Source organism: Rhinoraja longicauda, chromosome 12, assembly GCF_053455715.1.
Source record: "Rhinoraja longicauda isolate Sanriku21f chromosome 12, sRhiLon1.1, whole genome shotgun sequence".
Taxonomy (NCBI): Eukaryota; Metazoa; Chordata; class Chondrichthyes; order Rajiformes; family Arhynchobatidae; genus Rhinoraja; species Rhinoraja longicauda.
The window spans coordinates 24,309,561-24,332,818 of record NC_135964.1 but is presented as its reverse complement, the minus strand read 5'-3'; the positions used below and the strand labels follow the sequence as shown (position 1 = coordinate 24,332,818).

General features: G+C 43.3%; 1 protein-coding gene across 7 annotated transcripts in view; it reads left to right on the top strand.

Moving 5' to 3' along the window:
- caska (calcium/calmodulin-dependent serine protein kinase a) overlaps positions 1-23,258 on the top strand; it is a 211,220-nt gene that overhangs the window by 131,886 nt on the left and 56,076 nt on the right. For all 7 annotated transcript variants that reach the window (XM_078409215.1, XM_078409214.1, XM_078409211.1 and 4 more), the window contains one exon: positions 21,525-21,602. In XM_078409215.1, coding sequence (XP_078265341.1) covers positions 21,525-21,602 — 78 coding nt within the window. The remainder of the gene's footprint in view (positions 1-21,524; positions 21,603-23,258) is intronic.

Sequence of the window (23,258 nt, the reverse complement as noted above, 5' to 3'; positions counted from 1 at the left end):
TCCCAGCTAATTTGGCTCTTATTAATGTTACTTGATAATCTCTTTTGGTTCCTTCATTTTAGTAAGTTTATTTTCCTTATCCTACTACCAAGTCACTGTAGTTGCTATGCATCATAACCTTCTGGACAGACTTTGTCAAATTCCTTACAGAAGTTCATGTATACAATATCCATTACCCTCATCAATCACCTTTGTCACCTTCTCAAAAAATAACTCAATCAAGTTTGTAAGACCTGACCTGCTGTGGATAAAGCCGTGCTGAATGTCCCCAATCACCCCTACTTCTTTTCTTGCACAAAATAATGACATTGACAGTTCTCTAGTCCTTTGGGTCTTCGCCTATGGCAAAAGAGCTTACAATGATCTTTGTCAAACCCCCTAGAATCTACTCCCTTGTATCTCAATAGCCTGGGATGGATCCATCATGCCTTAGGCACTTATCCACCTTAATGCTCTTCAAACTGCCCTCACTGATCTCAAACTGCTTACACTGATCTCGCTGTTCTCCATGTTCTTCTGCTTAGTGAATACCGATGCAAAGTCCTCGTTATAGATTTGAATCTATATCAAATCAGAGGTTATAGATTGGGGTCTGATCCCAAGCATAAATTCCCTCTTTTATCCTTGAGTGGTCCTAGCCTCTAGTTACCCTCGTGTTTTTAATATATCCATAGAAAGCTTTGGAATTCTCTTAAATCTGACTGCTACTTAAATATTCTGGGGGGAAATGTTCCTCCATTGAATTGCATTGCCATTATAATAAACATCTGTAAAATTGTGTTTTGAGCACATTAAAGATAGAAATCTGATATTGTTTTGAAACTTGAGTTCTATGATCATGTAACCTATCTTTAATTTGGAAACCTGGTCTTAGCAGTAAGTCAGTTGTAAGTGCTTTCACAATACATGCCCTTTGGAGTGACTAATGAGGCCTATGTGGAAACCGCCAACTCTTTCACAGATGAGAAAAGTGGTGCCTGTGGATTGGTGGCTGGGTAGTTTGTGAAGTGGTGTGTTACTTAAACCCGTAAGTAGATCTTCTGTGTGCTTCCAGTGCACAGAGTTAATATTTCAAAAATCATCCTGAATGTAGTTTCTACACTTTGGTCACAATCTAGAACTCCCAAGAGTCATTGGAATGGTTACATATTGTCAAGGAAACTTTGAATACAGTACAGTCTTCAGTATTTGCTTCCTGATCTTTACCCGTGACTATTTAAAAAATAGGACTGTTTTAGATGTTTGCTAGACCAAGTAGACCCGTTGGGCCCAAACCTCTCCTGCATTGGTGCAGCACCCTCTCCCCCCCCTCCCCCTCCCTCCACTCCCCCTCCTCCACCTCCCTCCACTCCCCCCTCCCTCCACTTCCCCCTCCCTCCCTCTCCCCCTCCCTCCATACCCCCTCCCCTCCCCCCCACCCCTCTCAATCCCCCTTATCCCCCTTCCTCCCTCCCTCCCTCCATCCCTCCACCCCCCTTCCCTCCCTTCCATTCTCCTTCCCCCCTATCGCCCTCCCCTCCATTCTCCCCCCCCCCCCCCCCATCCCTCTCCCTCCCTCCCTAAGAGATAGATTTAAATTTTAAAATGTGCATAACTTTAAAAATATAACACCAATTTCAATTAAACTTCTTCCATTAGCACCAAAGGCACGCCGGTGAGTAAGGTGGGCCTAAAATTGTTGCGCTATCGTGTACCGATTTGGCTGTAGTTCAGGGACAAACAAACAAACAAACGAGAGTTTTAGTATATAGAAGATGTCGGGTATGTAAATGAATTGATCTACTCAACAGAGCCACCTGGGTGTTACTAGGGCCTCAGTGCTGCAAACGATGGCCTGAGAGAGGATACTAGCACTGGGTCACTTATCGTTCCATTGATTTTGTTAGTCATGTCTTTCCACTGCCATTATCGAATGAAACTTGACACAGAGCTTAATTTAGAGGCCATATGGCCATTGACCAAAGCTTCGCTAATGAGACTGGTTTGAAAGAGAGGTGTAATAGCAGAGTGATTTAAAGAGGAAATTCCAGAGCTTCAAGATCCAAGCAGTTGAAGGTACAGCAATTTTAAATTAGGGGTGTGTAGGAACCATTTGTGTTTACTAGCTATTTTAGCATATTATATTATTTTGTACCTTGCTGTATTATTTTTGGACACTTGGGGGTTGTCAAGAGATGAATACATATATGGGCATCTTGGACATATTTGGGCATAACGTACTGGGAGGAGCCAAAACTAGATAGTATTAGAAGATTGCAGAGACGGGATACGTCAGACGCGGAGAAGCTATGGCAGATACAGTTTTTACCAGACTTATGACGGGAGAAATATTAATCTGTTGGTATCACTACTTCAATAAACAACTAATTAAACTGAAACGTCGTGAAGATCTCTCTGTTGTCGATTTGCGTGAAGATCTATCACTCCAGCCTCCGTGAAATGGTGGTAAACGGAAAGGATTTTATTGTAAGGACTGAAGTTGCCACTACATAGAGTAAGAACTACCTCAGCCGCAGTGAATAAACTAAGAACTGACCTCGGTGAGTGAAGATAAAAGTAGATCTGTCTCTAAAGAGCCATTTAAAGTACAATTGGCTCTATGAGTAAGACTGGAGCTTGTGAAGCGACTGGACGGTACAGGGTCATTTTGCAAGCCTGAACCAAATTCCACAGACCGACAGGGTCATTACCTGCGCTGATCTGACTAACAGAGATTGTAAACTTCGAAAGCCTTTGTGCGGGAAAAAAGTGAGTACACAATTATGCTTTATTGGAAAAGCTGCTGGATCAGAAGCTGTATTGAACGGTTGATGAAATTGGAATGCTGTGAACAAAGAAATGACCTTGAGCATCACAAGATATCAGTTTGTTTTGAATTCTTGTGAAGATACGACTTTACGTCACACGTCTTAAAGGGATAGTGACCTACAAGTATGTCTGTGGTTAAATCTGATGTTCAGCCACAAGGTGGCGACATCAGAATGGATTCCCAAAGGGAAAATGGTTTTTCTTCATTTTGTGGAACTTCAAAGATCTTTTATGTCTTGAATTGGGTTGCTACTCTGAAAAGCCAGCGTGAGATTGAAGAAGAATGACTGAGAATAAGGAAAGAAAAATTGAAAGACATTGCATTGTTAATTGAAGAGATAGCGGAAAGAAACCAGGTAATACAGGAACATGTAAAACAGAATAAAAGAAGAGGAAGCAGTTTAACAACGACTGCAAAATTTGTAGAAACACAGGTGCAAGAAAATCATCCTGAAATACTTCATATTGAACAAAAGGACAAAGAAAAGAAACCAGAACAAACAGAACAGAAGGAAAAGCCAATTGCGAGTGATGCTGTTCTCCCAACTCAAACGTGTGGGCATATTGGGGCTGGTGATGAAACATGCATATTCTTCTTTGTACCAGTACAAGTAAAGAGCCACAAGGGGAGTACAGTGTGCAAACATACGCATTTTTGGATCATGGAAGTTCATCTACCTTCTGCACAGATAGCTTGATGAGAAGGCTGAACATTACAGGACCAAGGACCAAAATTCTCCTGCGTACCATGAAGCCTGTGACCAGTCGTCTTATCTCAGGTTTGGAAATATCTAGTCTGGACAAAGATGATTTTATTCAATTATCTGATCTGTGCACACATAAGACCATGACTGCTTCTCAGCGAAACATTCCCAGACAATAAGACCTGAAACAATGGCCTTACTTGAAAGATTTCAAGATTCCTGAAATAGACTCTGGCATTGACCTGCTCATTGGGACAAATGCTTCAAAGGTATTGGAACCTTGGGAGCTGGTCAACAAGGGGATGGACCATACGCTGTGAAAACCCTGCTGGGTTGGATCGTTTGAGAAGAGACCACGACAGCAGGGATGGAAATGGCTGCCCTGCTGCTGCTGTCAATCGAATATCCATTGCAAACTTAGAGGAGCTTCTGGTCAAGCAATACAATCACGACTTCAGCGAGAGAACCAGCAAGGAAACGGAGGAAATGTCCAGAGAAGAGGTAAAGTTCTTTTAACATTATGAATGGTTCAGCAAGTATGACAGATGGACACTATTGTCTAGACTTGCCTTTCAAGCAAGAAAACGCCAGCATGCCAAATAACAGTTGCATTGCAGAGCAACGCATCCAGAGCTTGAATGAGAAGTTTTATGATGAATATACATCTTTCCTCACAGAAATGATTGACAATGGTTATGCTGAAAGCGTACCAATAGACCAGCTGAATCGAAGTGATGGAGAACTCTGGTACATCCCTCATCACGGGGTGTATCACTCTAAGAAAGGAACTTTAAGAGTGGTCTTTGACTGTGGTGCAGTCTTCAAAGGAACATCACTTAACTGCCATCTGTTGCAGGGTCCAGACCTAACCAACTCACTCATTGGAGTTCTCATCAGATTCAGACAAGAACTGGTTGCTTTGATGGCTGATGTCAAAGCAATGTTTCATCAGGTGAAGGTATCGGAAATGCATATTGACTATCTGCGATTTCTGTGGTGGTCTGATGGTGATGTGTAGTGAGATCTTGTTGAATACCGGATGAAGGTACATCTTTTCGGAGCCGTGTCGTCACCAAGTTGTGCAAACTTTGCATTAAGAAAAACTGCTGAGGACAACAAAGCTCGCTTTCCTGAAGAGGTGACAAACACGGTAAAGAACAACGTCTACGTGGATGATTGTTTAAAATCCATGCCTTCGGAACAGGGAGCAGTTCAGATGGTAAAAGACCTGACTGCCATCTGCCAAATGGGAGGATTCATGCTGTCAAAATGGATCAGCAACAGTCGTGCTGTATTGACATCCATTCCTCAAGCAAACAGAACTAAAGAGATCAAGGCGTTGGACTTGGACATAGACAATCTGCCAATGGAGAGAGCATTGGGATTGCGTTGGCGCGTTGAAACAGATGTGTACGACCGTACAATAGACATGGCATTTTGTCTGTAGTTGGCTCTATATATAGGATCCTTTAGGATTTATAGCACCATTTATTCTGCCAGCCAAGCTGATTATGCAGGAACTCTGCAAGGAGAAACTTGGTTGGGATGAAGACATACCCCAAACATTTTCTCAGCGGTGGATAGGATGGCTAGCAGATCTCAACAAGATCGCGGAGTTTAAAGTGGACCGGTGCATGAAGCCTACAAGCTATGGTCAAATCAGATATGCACAGCTGCACCACTTTTCAGACGCCAGTGAAAGTGGCAATGGTACTGTTTCATATCTAAGACTGGAAAACGATAGCGAAGAGGTCCATATTGCATTCGCAAAGGAAAATCCTGCAGATGAAGCATCTCGAGGACTAACAGTAGATCGCTTTTTGAGCTGGAAGAGAAAAAGATTGAAGATCCTGGTTAATGGGCAGAATATTGGAGACCATACCAGATGCACAAGGTCTTGTGCGCACAGTTCGACTTCAGACTAAGAGCAACATCTTGGAAAGACCGATAACGTAGAAATGTCTGCTCCGAGAAGCTGATACCTGAATACAGCAAAGACTGGTGGCCTTAAAGATTGAAGAATCACAAAAGTAGATTAGATGCCATCGAGGATGTAACTAGTAGAGTGGATAAGGGAGAACCAGTCGATGTGTTATATCTGGACCATCAGAAGGCCTTCGACAAGGTCCCACATAGGAGATTGGTGTACAAACTTAAAGCACACGGTATTGAGGGTTCAGTTTTGAGGTGGATAGAAAATTGGTTGGCGGACAGGAAGCAAAGAGTAGGAATAAACGGGTCCTTTTCGGAATGGCAGGCAGTGACTAGTGGGGTAACGCAAGGCTCAGTGCTGGGACCCCAGTTATTTACAGTGTATATTAATGATTTGGACGAGGGAATTGAATGCAACATCTCTAAGTTTGCGGATGACACGAAGCTGGGTGGCAGTGTTAGCTGCGAGGAGGATGCTAGGAGGCTGCAGAGTGACTTGGATAGATTAGGCGAGTGGGCAAATGCATGGCATATGCAATATAATGTGGATAAATGTGAGGTTATCCACTTTGGCGGCAAGAACAGGAAAGCAGAGTATTACCTGAATGGTGACCGATTGGGAGAAGGGGAGATGCAACGTGACCTGGGTGTCATGGTGCACCAATCATTGAAAGCAAGCATGCAGGTGCAGCAGGCAGTGAAGAAAGCGAATGGTATGTTGGCATTCATAGCAAGAGGATTTGAGTTTAGGAGCAGGGAGGTTCTGCTGCAGTTGTACAGGGCCTTGGTGAGACCGCACCTGGAGTATTGTGTGCAGTTTTGGTCTCCTAACCTGAGGAAAGACGTTCTTGCCTTAGAGGGAGTACAGAGAAGGTTCACCAGATTAATCCCTGGGATGGCGGGACTTACATATGAGGAAAGACTGGATAGACTGGGCTTGTACTCGCTGGAATTTAGAAGACTGAGGGGGGATCTTATAGAAACATAGAAACTACTGAGCTGGATGATCAGCCATGATCATATTGAATGGCGGTGCAGGCTCAAAGGGCCGAAGGGCCGAATGGCCTACTCCTGCACCTATTTTCTATGTTTCTATGTTTCTATAGTGCATGCTTTATTTCGATTATGTGTGAAGTTGTTATGGCTCCTTTTAATGTTTATTAGTAATTGTTTTGTTATATACGTAGAACAATTAGGGGGCGGTGTGTTGGAGCCATTTGTGTTTACTAGCTGTTTTAGCATATTATTTTGTATCTTGCTGTATTATTTTTGGACACTTGGGGGTTGACGTGAGATGAATGCATATATGGGAATTACGGGTATATATGTGCATAATGTATTGGGAGGAGCCAGAACTAGGTACTATCAGAAGATTGCAGAGACGGGATACGTCAGACGCAGAGAAGCTATGGTGAGATACAGTTCTTACCAACCTAATGACGGGAGAAATACTAATCTGTTTGTATCACTACTTCAATACACGAATAACTAAACTGAAACGTCGTGAAGATCTCTCTTGTCGATTTGCAACATCACTCCAGCCTCCGTGAAATGGTGGTAAGCGGAAAGGATTTTATTGTAAGGACTGAAGTTGCCACTACAGATAAGTGTTTCATGAGAATTGGAGGTGTAAATATTTCAGAGTTGTAGAGCTGAAGGGTATTACAGAGCTAAGAAGAGATGGCCTTATAGGAGGAATTTGAAAACAAAGCTGAACATTTAAAAATCGCTGGACAGAAATCATAGTGGGTTCATGAGCACAATGGTGGTGGATGAATGGGACTCAATGCTCAGGTTGTGGGCAGAACAGTTTGAATGAACAAAAGTTCATGGAGTGTCACGGATGTGAGACAAGCCAGGAGTAGATTGGAATTTTCAGAACTGAACCTGACAAACATATAGGTTAGCATTTATAAGCAGATTAGCTGAGTCAGGACTGGAATTGAGCAGCGTTACAGAGACAGAAGTAGATTTTCTTAGTGATGGCCAGGATGTTTGTACGAATATTCATTGCAGTGGTTATGTTCCGCAAATGACCGGATTAAATGGATGAATAACTAGTAAAGTACCGATTTATTCAAGGGGAAAACATCATTAAAAAATCAAATGACGTGTTTGCATTTCTTAAATACAAAGTATTTATACAAGGTACATAGCATAATAAAGCATTTATTTGTGCATTTTTGTGCATCCAGCTCGTATATTTATGGATTGTAAACTAATTTGACTTCCAAAATGTTGGAGACGCAACAATTTTATCTGGGTTTTAAGTACGATGTTCATCAGTTTAGAAATATTGACAAATTGTAAGCTATGCTTATTTAATAGAAGTTGTTATGATTTCAATACATATTCATCAAGTAATTTAATTTAGTGATTTGTATAGATTCATTGTAAATTTCCTGCTATAAATGTTAATATATTAATTATAATTAGTTAAATATGTTGAAAGATGAATCAAATCTGGCCCATTCTGATCTAATTCCTAGTTTGGCTTGCAGGTTTGTTCAGTCTATGCCTAGCCTCCAGCCAAGTGTATGTCCCACGTTAAATGGGTCAACAAGAAATTCTGTTTTGACAAATATTTTGTTTGTAGAGAGCCGACGCAAGATCTATTTAAGTAGACCAGAACCTTTACGCATCAAAGACTTTCAGATCCACCCTGTTAGGAATTGGTCATTTTTTGTTTAAGGACCAGCACCATGGGGAATTCTGAACCCAGCTGTCTCTAGATTTACAAATGAAATTTCATTCAGGGCGGGAACAATCTGATCTTTTGTATGTTTGGAGACATTCTGCACTGATATCATTGTCGCTGCCTGACTGTGAGAACAGAAAGCCTTCACAACCCAAGCTGCTCAAAGTGCTGAGTGTACGCTGAATTATTTCAGACCTACACGACCCATCTGTTGATACTTTACTGGCTCATTGGGTGAGTTCATGCCTGAGATAGATATGTATGTCTGTGTACAGTACTTTCAATGTCAATGCTTTATTAATTTGTTGGCATTTCTTGTTCATGAATCTTTTGTCTACTATGTGCAAGCAATGGGCACATGATAAATTATGTTTTTTTGAAGGCAACTATTCTTTGGGAGAAGGTTAGATTGATGTTTTATAATATCAGCTGGATACTTCATGGTGCAGATTTTTGATTGAAGCTGGATCCAATTAGGAAAAGTACACTACAATTATCTGTGAATTTGTAATTGAAAATGTATTAGTTGATAAAGCAGAGCCCAGATTCAGTAAGCATCTCTTACATTCCCTAGTCTCGTATTTTGGAACCTTCTGTAGGTGTAAATTGTGGACAATGTTATGCCTAGTCACATACTACTTATCTGTTGGAGATTTAGCCTCTAAGTGTGGGTGTTAATTCAAAAACAGATTTGATGATGTATTGCAATGTTTTATTGAGAAAAAGAATAAGGTCATTTCTGTCCTAATAAGGCATGACCAGATGTATTTCGTCACAAAAATTATCTATGTTGAATTAGTCCAGAAGAGAGAAGTAGTAGTATACAATTGCCCTCATTACACTGAACGCAATGTTCTTTTATGGGATAATTTCTGATGCAACTTTAACTTTTGGGAACATCAGGCAAGGACAGATTTAGCATTACAATGAAGTTTTGGATTTGGATAGGATCTGGAATCTTACTAGTTTGTGGTTAGGCCATTCACGGGGTGAACAAATTCAACTGTGTGATTCGGGCCTTGATCAGACCTCCCAAACCTTCTGAATTTGGCGGAAGGTTTCCGCTTTCTTATTTCATTTCCGCCATTCCGATTTCGCCTCACATTTTTCCGCAAAACACATGCCTCGCCCCTCGTCTCGCCTCTCCGCTTGCCTCGCCTCGCCCCGCCCTGCCACTCGCCCCGCCCCGCCGCTGGTAGCGCAACGCATATGCGCATTTGACATGCATACTTTTGTTTTGCTGAAAAGTTGCATTACGCGCCGTATTATGAATTTTGATGTAAAATTCTGAATTTTGGACATCAAAATTATGAATTTGTAAAATCAAATGTTGGGGTCTGCTTTATGCCTAACCGAGGCGAATTTTGTGGTGAACTGTGGTTTAATGGAAGATTAGCTAAAGCTGTCAGTTGAAGGCATTTTGATTGAAGTGTGGAAATAAACTTAAATTTATGTTTGAGCAAAACTTACTTTTATTGCCTTTATTTACTTTTATAACTTTACATTGCATTTCTATGTTACTAGAATACATCCTCTGCTACTGAAAATTTGTCAATGTAATCTTTTGTTCTGAGGTGTCGATGCTAAATTTTTTAGGGGTTTCTCCTCTTTCTATTTTTCTATTTTTCTTTCTCTGTGTGATCTTACTCTTCATGGTTCTTGTAATTAATCCCAATGGTCGCAATGCTACTTTGTTTTTATCACAGGCTTGAGCTAGGCTTTTCACAATTTTGGCAACCCATTTGACTCTAAATTGAGCATCTGGTTTCCTTCCGGCACAAGTGCCTGCTTAATATTTCCTATTTTCGCCAGTGTTTCACCACATCTGCTGAAAGAATCATCTATCCTTTTGTTGCCTTAATGCAAAACTAATTCAGTGTTATCCAAGTCAGCCTCTCATCCTCTGCTCTTTAAAAGTTGTCCCTCTAAACTTAAACCTATGCTCTCTAGTATTAGATTTTTTCATCTTGAGAAAAAGGTTCTGTCTAGCCTATGAGTAGCTCCTTCAATGACAGACTCCTTCACCCCAAGTGCGTGAAGGAGAGATATAGGCTCCCAGCAGACGAGTCAACAATAACAACTAAGAACACACAGAAAACTGATGACAATTTATGTATCTTTTATTTATAATGAATGATCTCTTGCTATCCACTTTGCTGCTGTAACACTATAAATTTCCCCGGTGTGGGACGAATAAAGGAATTATTATTATTATTATTATTATTATCTATACCTCTCATAGTTTTATATAATTATATATCGGGTCTCCCTGCAACCTCCGGCATTCCAGAGAAAACAATCCCAAGTCTGCCCAGGGCTCGTACAGTCCTTGAAAGTCCTTGAATTTGAAACTGTTTTTCAAGGCCTTGAAACTCCTTGGATTTATCATTCGTCCTTGAAAGTCCTTGAAAATTAACTTTTTATGATAAAAGTACTCATTCATTCAGAGTAATGTGGTGCTTTTTCATAGTTTGTAAAGCGTATTTTTATTAAAAGTCGGGAATCATTGTTAAACTTGTTTGTCTTTGTCGCCTATTTTTCCCTCCTAGCCGCTGCCACTCCGGGGCTTCTGAACAACAACTACAACACTTGTGTTTGTTCTTATTTCGCTGCGCTAGAGGGAGACGGGGCTGGGGAAGAGAGTGGAGGAGCGGATCCGATCTCACTGGTGCTGGGAGAGAGCGAGAGAGAGAGGGGGGAGAGCAGCCCCCGCAAGTGGCGGCGCTCCTTTGACACCCTCCCCCTCCCCGCACCCCTGCTCTCACCCGCTGTTCCCTCTACCCCAACTCTCTCTACCCCTGACTCTCTCTCTAACCCCGACTCTCTCTCTACCCCCGACTCTCTCTCTCTACCCCCGACTCTCTCTCTCTACCCCCGACTTTCTCTCTACCCCCGACTCTCTCTCTACCCCCGACTCTCTCTGCCCCCGACTCTCTCTCTCTCTCTGCCCCCGACTCTCTCTCTCTCTGCCCCCGACTTTCTCTCTCTCTCTCTCTCTCTCTGCCCCCGACTCTCTCTCTCTCTACCCCCGACTCTCCCTCTACCCCCGACTCTCTCTCTACCCCCAACTCTCTCTCTGCCCCCGACTCTCTCTCTGCCCCCGACTCTCTCTCTCTGCCCCCGACTCTCTCTCTGCCCCCGACTCTCTCTCTGCCCCCGACTCTCTCTCTGCCCCCGACTCTCTGCCCCCGACTCTCTCTCTGCCCCCGACTCTCTCTCTCTCTGCCCCCGACTCTCTCTCTGCCCCCGACTCTCTCTCTGCCCCCGACTCTCTCTCTGCCCCCGACTCTCTGCCCCCGACTCTCTCTCTGCCCCCGACTCTCTCTCTCTCTGCCCCCGACTCTCTCTCTGCCCCCGACTCTCTCTCTGCCCCCGACTCTCTCTCTGCCCCCGACTCTCTCTCTCTCTGCCCCCGACTCTCTCTCTCTCTGCCCCCGACTCTCTCTCTCTCTGCCCCCGACTCTCTCTCTCTCTGCCCCCGACTTTCTCTCTCTCTCTCTCTCTCTCTCTGCCCCCGACTCTCTCTCTCTCTGCCCCCGACTCTCTCTCTCTCTGCCCCCGACTCTCTCTCTCTCTCTGCCCCCGACTCTCTCTCTCTGTGCCCGACTCACTCTCTCTGCCCCGGGCTCTCTCTCTGCCCCCGGCTCTCTCTCTGCCCCCGAATCTCTCTCTCTCCCTTCTCTCTCTTTCAGCGCCAGCGAGATCTGCGCCGTTCCTCCACTCTCTTCCCCAGCCCCGTCTCCCTGTAGCGCAGCGAAATAAGAATAAACACAAGTGTTGTAGTTGTTGTTCAGAAGCCCCGCATCCCCGGGGTGAGCGGCGGCGATGGCGACGAGGAGGGAAGTTTGCTTGGGTGTGTTGTTTGCGAAGGGGCGCTGCGATCTCTCGTCTTGTCCCGGCTCTGGGTCGGTGGCGATCCGCTCTCCGGTGAATCTTTGTCAACAGCTTCTGGCTCCAGTCCCCACCGCCGCAGCCATGGTTCCACGGCTCCGGGACAAGTTAAAGAGTCGGGGAGAGTCGATGGGAACGCTGCATAAAGCAAAAAAATTACAAAATCATCGTAGTTTTTACTAATTAACCATATATATACCAAATTAACAGTTCTGAAAACAATATTTTCTTACCTATACGGAGAAAAACTGGAATAAACCATCAATGTTTGCTAGATTTTGGTCCTTGAAAATGGGATTTTTGGACGTTGAAAGTCCTTGAAAAGTCTTTGAATTTTTTGCTGTTCCAAGTGTACGAACCATGTCTGCGCAACCTCTCCATGTTACTAATACCTAATCTGGGCGTCATTCTGGTAAACTCCTTTTCTTCTCCTTTGGCCTATCTTTCCTTTCCCCTCCCATATCTGGTTTCATTGTCATTCCTTTCTCTCGCATCTATTCATTAGCGATCTTCCCTTTAAATTTTAAGTCCTGATGCAAGTTCTCAATCCAAAACATCGACCTTCCCTTTCCTTCCACAGATGCTGCTTGCCCTGCTGAGTTCAGCCAGCAATTTGGTTTTACTCCAGATTGTAGCATCTCAGTCTTTTGTCTCTGTTTTCCTCAGTGCTCACCACTAATCCCATTAATTCTCTTCATTTCTATAATGTTATTAGTTTCGATATTGACCATACTGAGCCTCCACAATTCTGCTGGGTAGTGAATTCTTAGTAATAATATCGTGGCAAATTTATTTTTATCTTGGCCTTAAATGGCTAACCCCATATTTTAACATTTTTAGAGGCACCTTTCAGGAAAACATTGTTTCTGCAGCCTATACTATTTCCTACAGTCTATACCAGGGGTGTCAAACTACCAGCCCGCGGGGCGAATCTGCCCGCAAAGGGGTCCAATCCGCCCCGCGAAGGGGTCCAATCCGCCCCGCGAAGGGGTCCAATTCGCCCCGCGGGATGATTTAGGAAAAAGCCAGCGCTGTTAGATTATACACAGAAAGTGAGCTACATGACCGCTTAAACTCGCAGGAAATATGAATTTTGCACAGAAGGAAAATGCAAGTCCAATCTGCAGCTGTCACCTCCCCACTCCCCAGCTCCCAGGGTGAGTGGAAGCTACGCCCATATCCGGCCATGCGGTGACGTGGGTGGGAAGAGGCTGGTGCTGGGGAAGGTGGGGAGTCTCGGCGTTGTTATGAACACCGGGAAGTGCCTGGGCTGCTGCCACAGAGACCGCCACCATGTACCTGAGACCCAGTGAGTGCGTGGATAGAGGCTGGTGGGAAGTCCAAAATCTGAGCTGCTCTCCGGGGTGGGGGCTCTGGGTTTGGGTTAAGGTTAGGTGGCATGTGAAGACATGCTGGTGGTTATGCGGGAATAGGGAAGAGAAGGGAGAAGGTGGTGGTAAAGGAAGGGGAAGTGGAAGGGGAGCAGATGAGGGGAGGGTTTTTAGCGATGGGGAAGGGAAGAGAGGGTGTCGAGGGAGGGAAGTGGGAGAATAGGTGGTAAAGAAAGGAAGTAGGGAGGGAGTGAGAGAAGGAATGGTGTTTAGGGATGAGGGAAAGGAGGGGATTTAGGAACAAGGTAAGAAAAGAGAGAGAGGATGAAGTGGGAGAGTAGTTGGAAGAAAGGAAGTGGGGATGAGAGAAGGGATAGGCTGAGGACAGGTGAGGGAGAAGGTGAGGGTAGAGAAGGACATGAGAGGTGAGGGGAGAGGATGTGAGGGGAAGGAAGAAAGATATAAGGAGAAGGATGGGAGCGGGGCCTTCAGGTGAGATGATGGACAGACCATCTTTCACCATGTCAGGTAGCTGCTGTTTGGCTATTCACAACCCAGCCCCAGCCCATTGTGGGCAAAACATAAACACTGTAGGAAGACTATAAGACAGGGGAACAGCATTAGGCTACTTAGACCATCAAGTCTACTTTGCAATTCAACCATGGCTGATCTATTTTCTCTCTCAACCACATTCTATTGTCTTCTTTCTCCCTGTAACCCAATCAAGATCTATCAATCTCTGCCTCAAAAATACCCAATGTCTTGGCCTCCACCGCTGTATGTAACAATGAATTCCACAGATTCACTACCCATTCCTCCTCATTTCCATTTTGAATGTATGACCTTTTATTCTGATGCTGTGACCTCTGGTCCTGGACTCTCCTATGACTGGAAGCATTATTTCCACATCCACTCTATTTGGGGGCTAGATACCAATCATAAAAGTAATGCTTGCTAGGCAATCCTCTTCATAAGAAACAAAATTCGTAAAGTGAAACACTGTGTAGTTATAGCGGCGACTGAGACACATGAGAGCAGGTCGAAAAAACGAAAGCAACGAAAGCTGTGGGAGCGTGTGCATGTGCACAACTGATCTGGCCCACTTGAAGTCGCATTTTGCCCATTCCGGCCCGTGACCTAAAATGAGTTTGACACCCCTGGTCTATACTCTTAGCTATCTGACACCCTTGCGGGATGGATGCATACTGTTTGAGATTTGCTCCAAAAACATTACTGTACATAACACCAGTATTTTATGCATAAAGCCTTAAATTGGCAAACCATTTATCATCTTATCTTTTTTAAATAACACTGTTTAACACTACATTTCTCGAGGCAAACAATTTCAAAATTAAATATACCAAAAATAATCAAATGAATTACAGTACTTGCATGGAGTCAAATCTTCAAAGAGGATTTTGCTACTAATTAGCTTGCAACTGTCCTGCACTTATAATTAAACAGTAGTAAACTAAAAATATTTTCACAATTATTATGCAGAACACTTGAAATAAAATTAATTGATCTTATTTGGGTGTAAACAATCTGGGCTAAATTACCACTGGAATTAAAATCTCTTGATTCCAAATGTGTGAAGCCAATCTGATTTATTTGGAGATGCCAGAAGCTGTTGGAATCTTGAGTAAAATACAAACCGCTGGAGGACCTCAGCATATCTGGCAGCTTCTATGGAGAGACTCAGCCTGACCTGCTGAGTTCCTCCATCATTTTGTTTTTTTTTAGTGCAATTTATTTGCTGTGGGATTAATGACGTTCAATAGAACTTGTGGGTGAAATAAGGTGGTTTAATATTCATAGATTTGCTTTGCCGGTTGCATGGGATATTAAGGTGCAGATAAATAAAAGTAAACGATATTCTGCTAAGGCCCATTAGAAATTTATACATCTCAAACAGATCATATTTGATGATCCTTGACTGAAGAGCATAGCCCCAGTCTGCCTAATCTTTCCATATATACCATCCAGGATTCAAACTGCAGAACCTTCACTGCTTCCCAAGTATATCTTTCTTTAGATAGAGAAACCAAACCTGTACGTGCTATCACATATTCCATTACTGAAGTCAAAGACAAGAAATTTGCAACCAATTCCTATCATGGTACATTTCCTTTGACTCAAAAGAATCTGGACAATGACTGGTAAACTATGTATCGATTCTGGGTCCCCCATTTACTGCAGCCCAAATCTTCCAAAAGTCTTTATCATCCTTTTTGCAGTAGTCAGTTATTCTATTTGTGCCTGAGGAAGGTACTCATGAGTTATTTTGAACAATTTTGTGCAACTTTTGTGTAACAATTGCACACTGTAATTCCTTATTATCTGAAAACATTATATTCAAATAATAATCAGATCTAACTCCTCCATTTCCCGTGTCCTTATCCAGCACTGCATGTGTTCTTGTCATTTCAAATTCTTTCAGATTTGCTGGAGGATTGTTAGTTTATTCATATGGAAATTTACACCCGTTCAAAACCAGGCATAATATTTCTTTTTTATTCCAAGATTAGGAGGTGGGTGGACAGTGCAAAAGAACTGCCCTGTGTTGCATTACTCACTATCTTTCCAAGTCTTTCATTGTGCGTAGGATGTGCACAATATAATACAACATCAGCTGCAAGTTTGCATAGTCATGTGATCAAATACTCAAAATATTTGTAGACTAATATCCAATTGAGGTCAGTGAATTGGACTTAAAAATTGTAATAGAAAATAAACAACAAAAAAAGCCTAATTATACCATGTTAAAATACAATGTACACATTCCACCATTTTAAAACTCAGGGACACTTTTTAATAACAATTGTTAAATGTAACCTTTCCAATAGTTTCACTGTGTGAATTGAATGTATTTACTTCCCAAATCGTCACTAGACAGTTTCTCTCTGTATTAAAGGACAGGATACAGATAATTAAATATGAATTTGAGAGCATAATTGTGTACAATTTTCTCTCTTGCTTTTCAATATGCAGGTAAATATAGCCTTGGTTTTTAAAACCTATCTGTTCAAAACTAGAATTCACAACTTCATTTGATGCTTTTCCACAAAGATTGACTTTAAGACTTGTAGGAAAAATGCAGGTTGCAGGTGAAAGGCAATTGATTACATTTTTCAAGTTAACATGTGGGTGTTATGACACTCTAAAGACTTCTTGAAGAATGCTCTGAGGATAGATTCTGATTCTGGCATTGGGGAACAAAGAAAAATTTAAATTCTCTCCATGTAATCAGTAATGCACATGTCCTAGATGTAAAATACCAATATTCTTATCCCAGCCATTTCAATTATCAATTTTTGTTTTCTTAAATGGCCCAGAGCTGCTTGGTAAATGCTAGCAGTTCTACAACTTGCATTTCTGCTCTGTTCTTGGATCCTGTGCCAGGTTACACTTGGTACATGATCACATTTATATCGAATTATTTTACAGCTGCAAGAAGGAAAGGTAAAACTGAGGGCCTAAATTTTGAATGCTCTTGACCGTGTTTTGGGTCATTTTAAATGTTAATTTCTGTTTTAACAGCATGATTTTAAAGGTTGAGCATGCCAAAAGCTTTTGGAAAAGTTCCTGAAGGCAAGGGTTTAGGGGCTTTGTAGCTTTGATGTCTATCAAAAACTGTTCTCGGCAGCTTCAGCAGCTAAGCATGTCTGGGCCAGAAAGGTGATCATCCAATTGCATGTTTGGTCTGACAGATCCAACTGAGGCCCATGATGGGCCCACTCAGCTAAATCCAGGTCGATGTGTCATGCTAAAATGAGGAACTGGAAAAGCCATGTGTTGTCAGTTTTCCATATAGTAGCATCACTTCTCTATTCAAAATTGCTAAATTTAAGACACATATTTGGAAAATGGGTACTGCTGGCTGACATGGCCGTGTTTACTTATTGTCCATATCGTGAATCTCTGGAGAAATTTATCGACAAGTTTAATTTCTTGGTAGGCCACCTCGGAGGACAGTTAACCACACTGTAAGACTGGAATGATGCCCGTCAAATGATTTCGCTAGTTCTGCTTCCCTTATGGTGAATCTATAAGGTTGTTGTAACAAATCAGCAGGGGGTTTTTCTCTCGCTTTTACTGACACCTGCTTTTTATGTACAAGTTTTCTGAACTGCATTTTAACTTTCAAATCACAATAGAAAGATTGACCTCCTTTTTTGACTTCATTATTGTTTCAGTAAATAAGCTCAACATTGTTTGCCATAATTCAATTGCATATGGGAACAAATTGGGAGGTTGTTAGAGATTACCTGAAAAATTGGAGAATTCAATGTTCAATGTTCAATGTAGTGTTGTCAGCTACCCAAGCAGAATAGAGGTGCTGTTCCTCAGTTTACCCACCCCATTCTCCCCTTCACCCACTCTCCCCTCCCCTTCACTCCCCTCTGTGGACCCTTTGGGGGCGAAAGCCATTTACCAGTTCCCCGTGCGTGCAGCGCTGATTGCCGGCGAGCGGTGGCGGCTGGGGCTCGACGGGAGCTGGGTCCACACCTCCCAGCGGGCAGCGCGACGGCGGGAGCTGGGACTACACCTCCAGGCGGGCAGTGCAGGTTGAAGCGGCCGTCGTCAACGATGCCGTGAGTTGAAGCGGCCGCTGGAGGAGACGCAGGAGGAGGAGGAGAAGGTACCCGCTGGGGGTTGCTGGAAGGTGCCCTCCCCCTCCCCTCACCCCCACTCCCCCCCCCCACCTCCGTCCCCACCCCCGCTCTCCCGTCCCCTCCCCCACCCCCACTCTCCCCTCCCCCACCCCATCCTCTCCCACCTCCACTCTCCCTGCCATCCACCCCCACTCTCCCCCAACCCCTCCTCCCACTCTCCCCTCCTCCCCACTCTCCCCTCCCCCCACTCCCACTCGGCCCCCACGCCCACTTCCCTCCGTGGACCTGTTGGCCGTGAAAGCCACTTACCTGTGCGTGCAGCGCTGATTGCCGGTGAGCAGCGGCTGGGGCCTCTCCCAGTCCATCCCCCCACTCACCCACTCCATTCCTCCCCCACTCACCCACTCCATCCACCCCCACCCCCCAGTCACTCACCACCCTCCCCCTACCCGCCCCTCCTTCCCCCCCTCATCCCTCCATCCCCCCTCATCCCCGGCGCCGTGACGGGGGCAGCAACCCTACCGATCCGTGGAGCCATTGGCTTACCTGTGCCCCGTGCATGCAGCGCTGATCACGGGGGGAGGGGGGGGGGGGGAGGGAAAGCGCATTTGTTAAAGTCGTGTGGGTCCCATTGTGACGTCACATGCTGAAGACCTTTAAGAAATTGGTTTGAAAGGTAATTTTTAAACTTTAAAATTTCTCTAAGTTTAAAAATATAAGACCAATTTAAATGAGACTTGTTGTTAACGGTCGCCAGGACAATGGTGATTAAGGTGGTGCAAAAAATTGTGGCGTTATCGTTTACAGTTTTGGTTGTAGTTCAATAACCAAATCTCATATGTATATACATATTCAAGAGTTCAATCAAGTATTTATCGTCTTATGCATGAGTAATTTGAGGTAAAGGTACAATGAAATTCTTGCTTGTTTGGACAAAACAGTTATTGCTTCAATGAAAAGATCCTTCATCAGAATGAAAAGATCCTTCATCAGAATGAAAAGAGAGGAGAATGAAGAGAGAATTTGATGGGCCAATCCTTTATCAATACTTTCAATTTTCTTATTTTACTCCAATATTGTTTTGGCAGATATTTTAAACTATCTTTGATTTATTACTGCTCCATCCCAGCTAATATCTGCTGTTACAGAATCCCCTTTAAAAATGGCCAATACATGTTCCATGCTATCCTTCAGGGTACTATTTTCCCATGCTGTTTCCAAATTATGAAGCACGTGCAGCACTCCTGAATCCATATGCAATTTTTAAAAAACCATTGACATAACTAATTTTTCTAAAGATTTCTGGTGTCCCTCAAATACATTTTGTTTATGGCACCTTCAGCATAATACTTGAAAATTGCAAGAGTCTTGGTTATATGGTTAAATGATTTGCAGCAGACAATCTAATGACCAGAATATATTTTATTTACTTCATGTAACAGTCTATTGTGGCAGGGTCAGCTCTTCTACAGTGGCCCAGTGATACTTTTAAATTGACTTACTCAGTGTTCACTGCCCGTATTGTAAAATCAAAAAAATTGTGTTATTAAAAGACAGACGGAAATCAATAGTAGATTAACATCTACTGCGGCACGGTGGCGCAGCGGTAGAGTTGCTGCCTTACAGCGAATGCAGCGCCGGAGACTCAGGTTCGATCCTGACTACGGGCGCTGTCTGTACGGAGTTTGTACGTTCTCCCCGTGACCTGCGTGGGTTTTCTCCAAGATCTTCAGTTTCCTCCCACACTCCAAAGACGTACAGGTATGTAGGTTAATTGGCTGGGCAAATGTAAAAATTGTCCCTAGTGGGTGTAGGATAGTGCTAGTGTGCGGGGATCGCTGGGCGGCGCGGACCCGGTGGGCCGAAGGGCCTGTTTCTGCGCTGTATCTCTAAATCTAAAATCTAAAATCTTAGTAGATTTTAGGGGATATATCTGATATACCTATATCTTTCAGGATGTTGCACATATCAGTAATCAAAGGCCAGAATGATGGGGCTTTGCACTGGCAGCGTGACACTGAGGTCTCAGCCATGGAAAGCCTTAACTGGCTTTGGAATAAGGCTGAGCTTAGGTGGAGCTTTGTCTCCTGTCAAAGTATCAATAGGTCTGATTTTTTTTTTGAACAGACCAGGTCATCAATTTGAAATGTTCATTCTGTTTCTCAGCAATTCCAGCATTTTATTTTTTTGTTTCAGATTTCTAATATTCATAATATTTTGCTTTTGTTGCATTGATAATGAGTGTTAACATGATGACTGGAAAATAAATTGCACCTTCAGGTTCAGCTTCTCTAGCAATCAGGTCCCACTATTACGCAAGGTTTGTGATTCAATTTTATGCGAACTTATGAGATGCATCTCTGTGCTCCATTGAATGCATGATCCAAAAAGGTCATACAGGTCCTCTCCAAGAGACATCAAGGTCATACAGTTCCTCTCCAAGAGACATCAAGAATGTCTATTTGTCATTCTGGACCGGAGCAATACAATTCTTACTTGCTGCAACTTTAAAGGCACATTAAATGCAACAAATAAATATAAATAAACTATCTTTTATGAGAGGTAAAGTAGACCATAATAGTGTGAGCCAAAGTATGTAGAGCAACATTATACAAACTCCATAGTAGTTGAGTCCTTCACTCAAGGGTATTTGAATTACCAAATCAGGAAGCAAGATGGGGAGTGAAATATAGAACCAGAGATAGGAGCGGTGGTTATAGGGAACGGAAGATTGGGAGGAGAAAAGTGGAAGTATGGAGGGGTGGGTGATGAGCAGGTGGAGGGGAATTGACCTATTTGATCCATGTCTGAAGCAAGTTGCAGTTGTATAAGACATTGGTGAGACCGCATTTAGAATATTGTGTTCAGTTCTGGGCACCGTGTTATAGGAAAGATATTGTCAGGCTTGAAAGGGTTCAGAAAAGATTTACAAGGATGTTGCCAGGATGAGGGTGTGATCTACAGGGAGAGGTTGAGTAGGCTGGGTCTCTATTCCTTGAGCGCAGGAAGATGAAGGGTGATCTTATAGAGGTGTACAAAATCATAAGAGGAATAGGTCGGGACGATGCACAGTGTCTCTTGCCCAGAGTAAGGGAATCGAGGACCAGAGGACATAGGTTCAAGGTGAAGGGGAAAAGATTTAATAGGAATCTGAGGGGTAGCTTTTTCACACAAAGGGTGGTGGGTGTATGGAACAAGCTGCCAGAGGAGGTAGTTGAGGCTGGGACTATCTCGTTTTTTAAGAAACAGTTAGACAGGTACATGGAAAGGATAAGTTTGGAGGGATATGGACCAAGTGCAGGCATGTGGGACTAGTGTAGCTGGGACATGTTGGCTGGTGTGGGTAAGTTGGGCCAAAGGGACTGTTTCCACACTGTATCACTATGACTCTAAGTTGTCCTGGCAAAACCCAAACAGGACATCGGTGAGTGGTTTATTGGTAGGGAGTCAACAGTGAATCCCACCAGTGTGCATCAGTCTTGCATTGTTTTCAACTTGCACCTATTCTGTTCATTAGAAATATGCTTTATATTTTCTCTGCTAGTTGTATGACAAGATCAACACAAAGTCATCACCGCAGATAAGAAATCCACCAAGTGATGCTGTCCAAAGAGCCAAAGAGGTTGGTTGTTTAATTTCACTTTTAACTCATTACGCATTTATGTCTTAATTATTCTATAGGTTAATGGGCAGATAATAGGAAAGACACCTGAATGATTTTATCATCTTAACTTTAGATTTTAGTGAAAGCTAACGTTTAATCTGTTGTTAACCTGGAGTTATTTAGATGTATTATTAACCATAAATAATGACAATGCACAGGGGATTCTGTTACGGGGTCTACTTATCTGCCCTTGTTATCACTCCTCCACAGCCAACAATGGACCATTGGTGCCAGCTCTGATCTGTTCTGTACCTTTTCATACCTCAGTTTTCCCTCTCCCATGACTCAAAATCTGAAAAAGAGTCTCAACCCAAAACGTCACCTATTCCTTTTCTCTATAGATGCTAGCTGACCCACTGAGTTACTCCAACATTTTGTGTCTATCTTAGTATTTGAATTGCTTCTTTTATATGCTTACTCAGAGGTGGTGGCAGCGAGGTATGACTCCACAGTCAATGCAATGGATACAATGGCAGAGTTTGTATACTTGGAATATTTTATTGCTTGTAAAGCACTATTGAACACATCAATAGTGATATCACAGCTACTATTTAAATATAGATCATTCTTTTTTTTATTATTGCATTCTGAAGTATCTGATATTATATTAGAGCACAACTACTAAACTGTTACCCAGGCATGGAGGTAAATGCACTTCATGCTGGCAGCTGTAGTGAGGAGGTGCAGTAGATGAAAAGGGAGGAAAGTTGTGGCAGGAGTGGCCATTTTGGTGGCAGCAGTTTCTGACATTGAAGTGCCATGGCTGAGACCAAGGTGCAGAGGCTGAGCGGCAAGATAAAGTAAAGCAAAAACAACAAAACAAGGTCTTTCTTTTTAATCCAGTAGTTGTAAGAGGAATTGTAATGGCAGTTAGTGGAGAGGTATGCTCCTCCTATGAAATGTGGGAGATCAAGAAGAAGTCGAGTGTGTGTGCTATGTTTGCAGGAGGTGTGTCCAGTTGCAGCTTCTCACAGACCATGTGGATCAGTTGGAGCGACGGTTGGATTCAACAAGGAGAGAATAAGAGGCAGCGAGTGTTGTAGCCAGGAACTTCAGGGAGGTGGTCTCACCACAGATGGCAGCCAGCAGGAGGTTTGGGCAGTCAATGCAGGAGTTCTCCGTGTCTGTTTCTTTCTCTAACAGACATATCGTTCTAGATACTGTTGGGTGGATAACCTCTCGGGAAAGCAGCAGCAGTTAAATCGGTGGCGCCACGAATGGCCCTGTTCTGAAGCAGCGAGGGGCAAAGTCTAGACAAGCAGTATGATCGTGGACTCTAGTCAGGGAGTAGACAAGCATTTCTGCTTGTGGCCTCGCTGGTGTCAAGGTCAAGGATGTTTCAGATCAGGTGCAGAACATTTATAAAGAGATTGGGTAGTCAGACATCATAGTCCATGTAGCCAGTGAGGCTGTGACTTCTGTTGGTCCGGCAAAACAGATAATAAGGTGAGGTTCTGGAACCAAGGGTCCTGGAAAATCCTACAGGTCTGGACAACTCCTGGAAAATCTGTGGTGGACCTATATCCTTGTAGGGAAGCTTTCCAGTGCTACTCAGGAGGTTTTAAAGTAGTAAGGCAGGAGGATGGGACCCGGAATAACATGGAACAGGTGGGG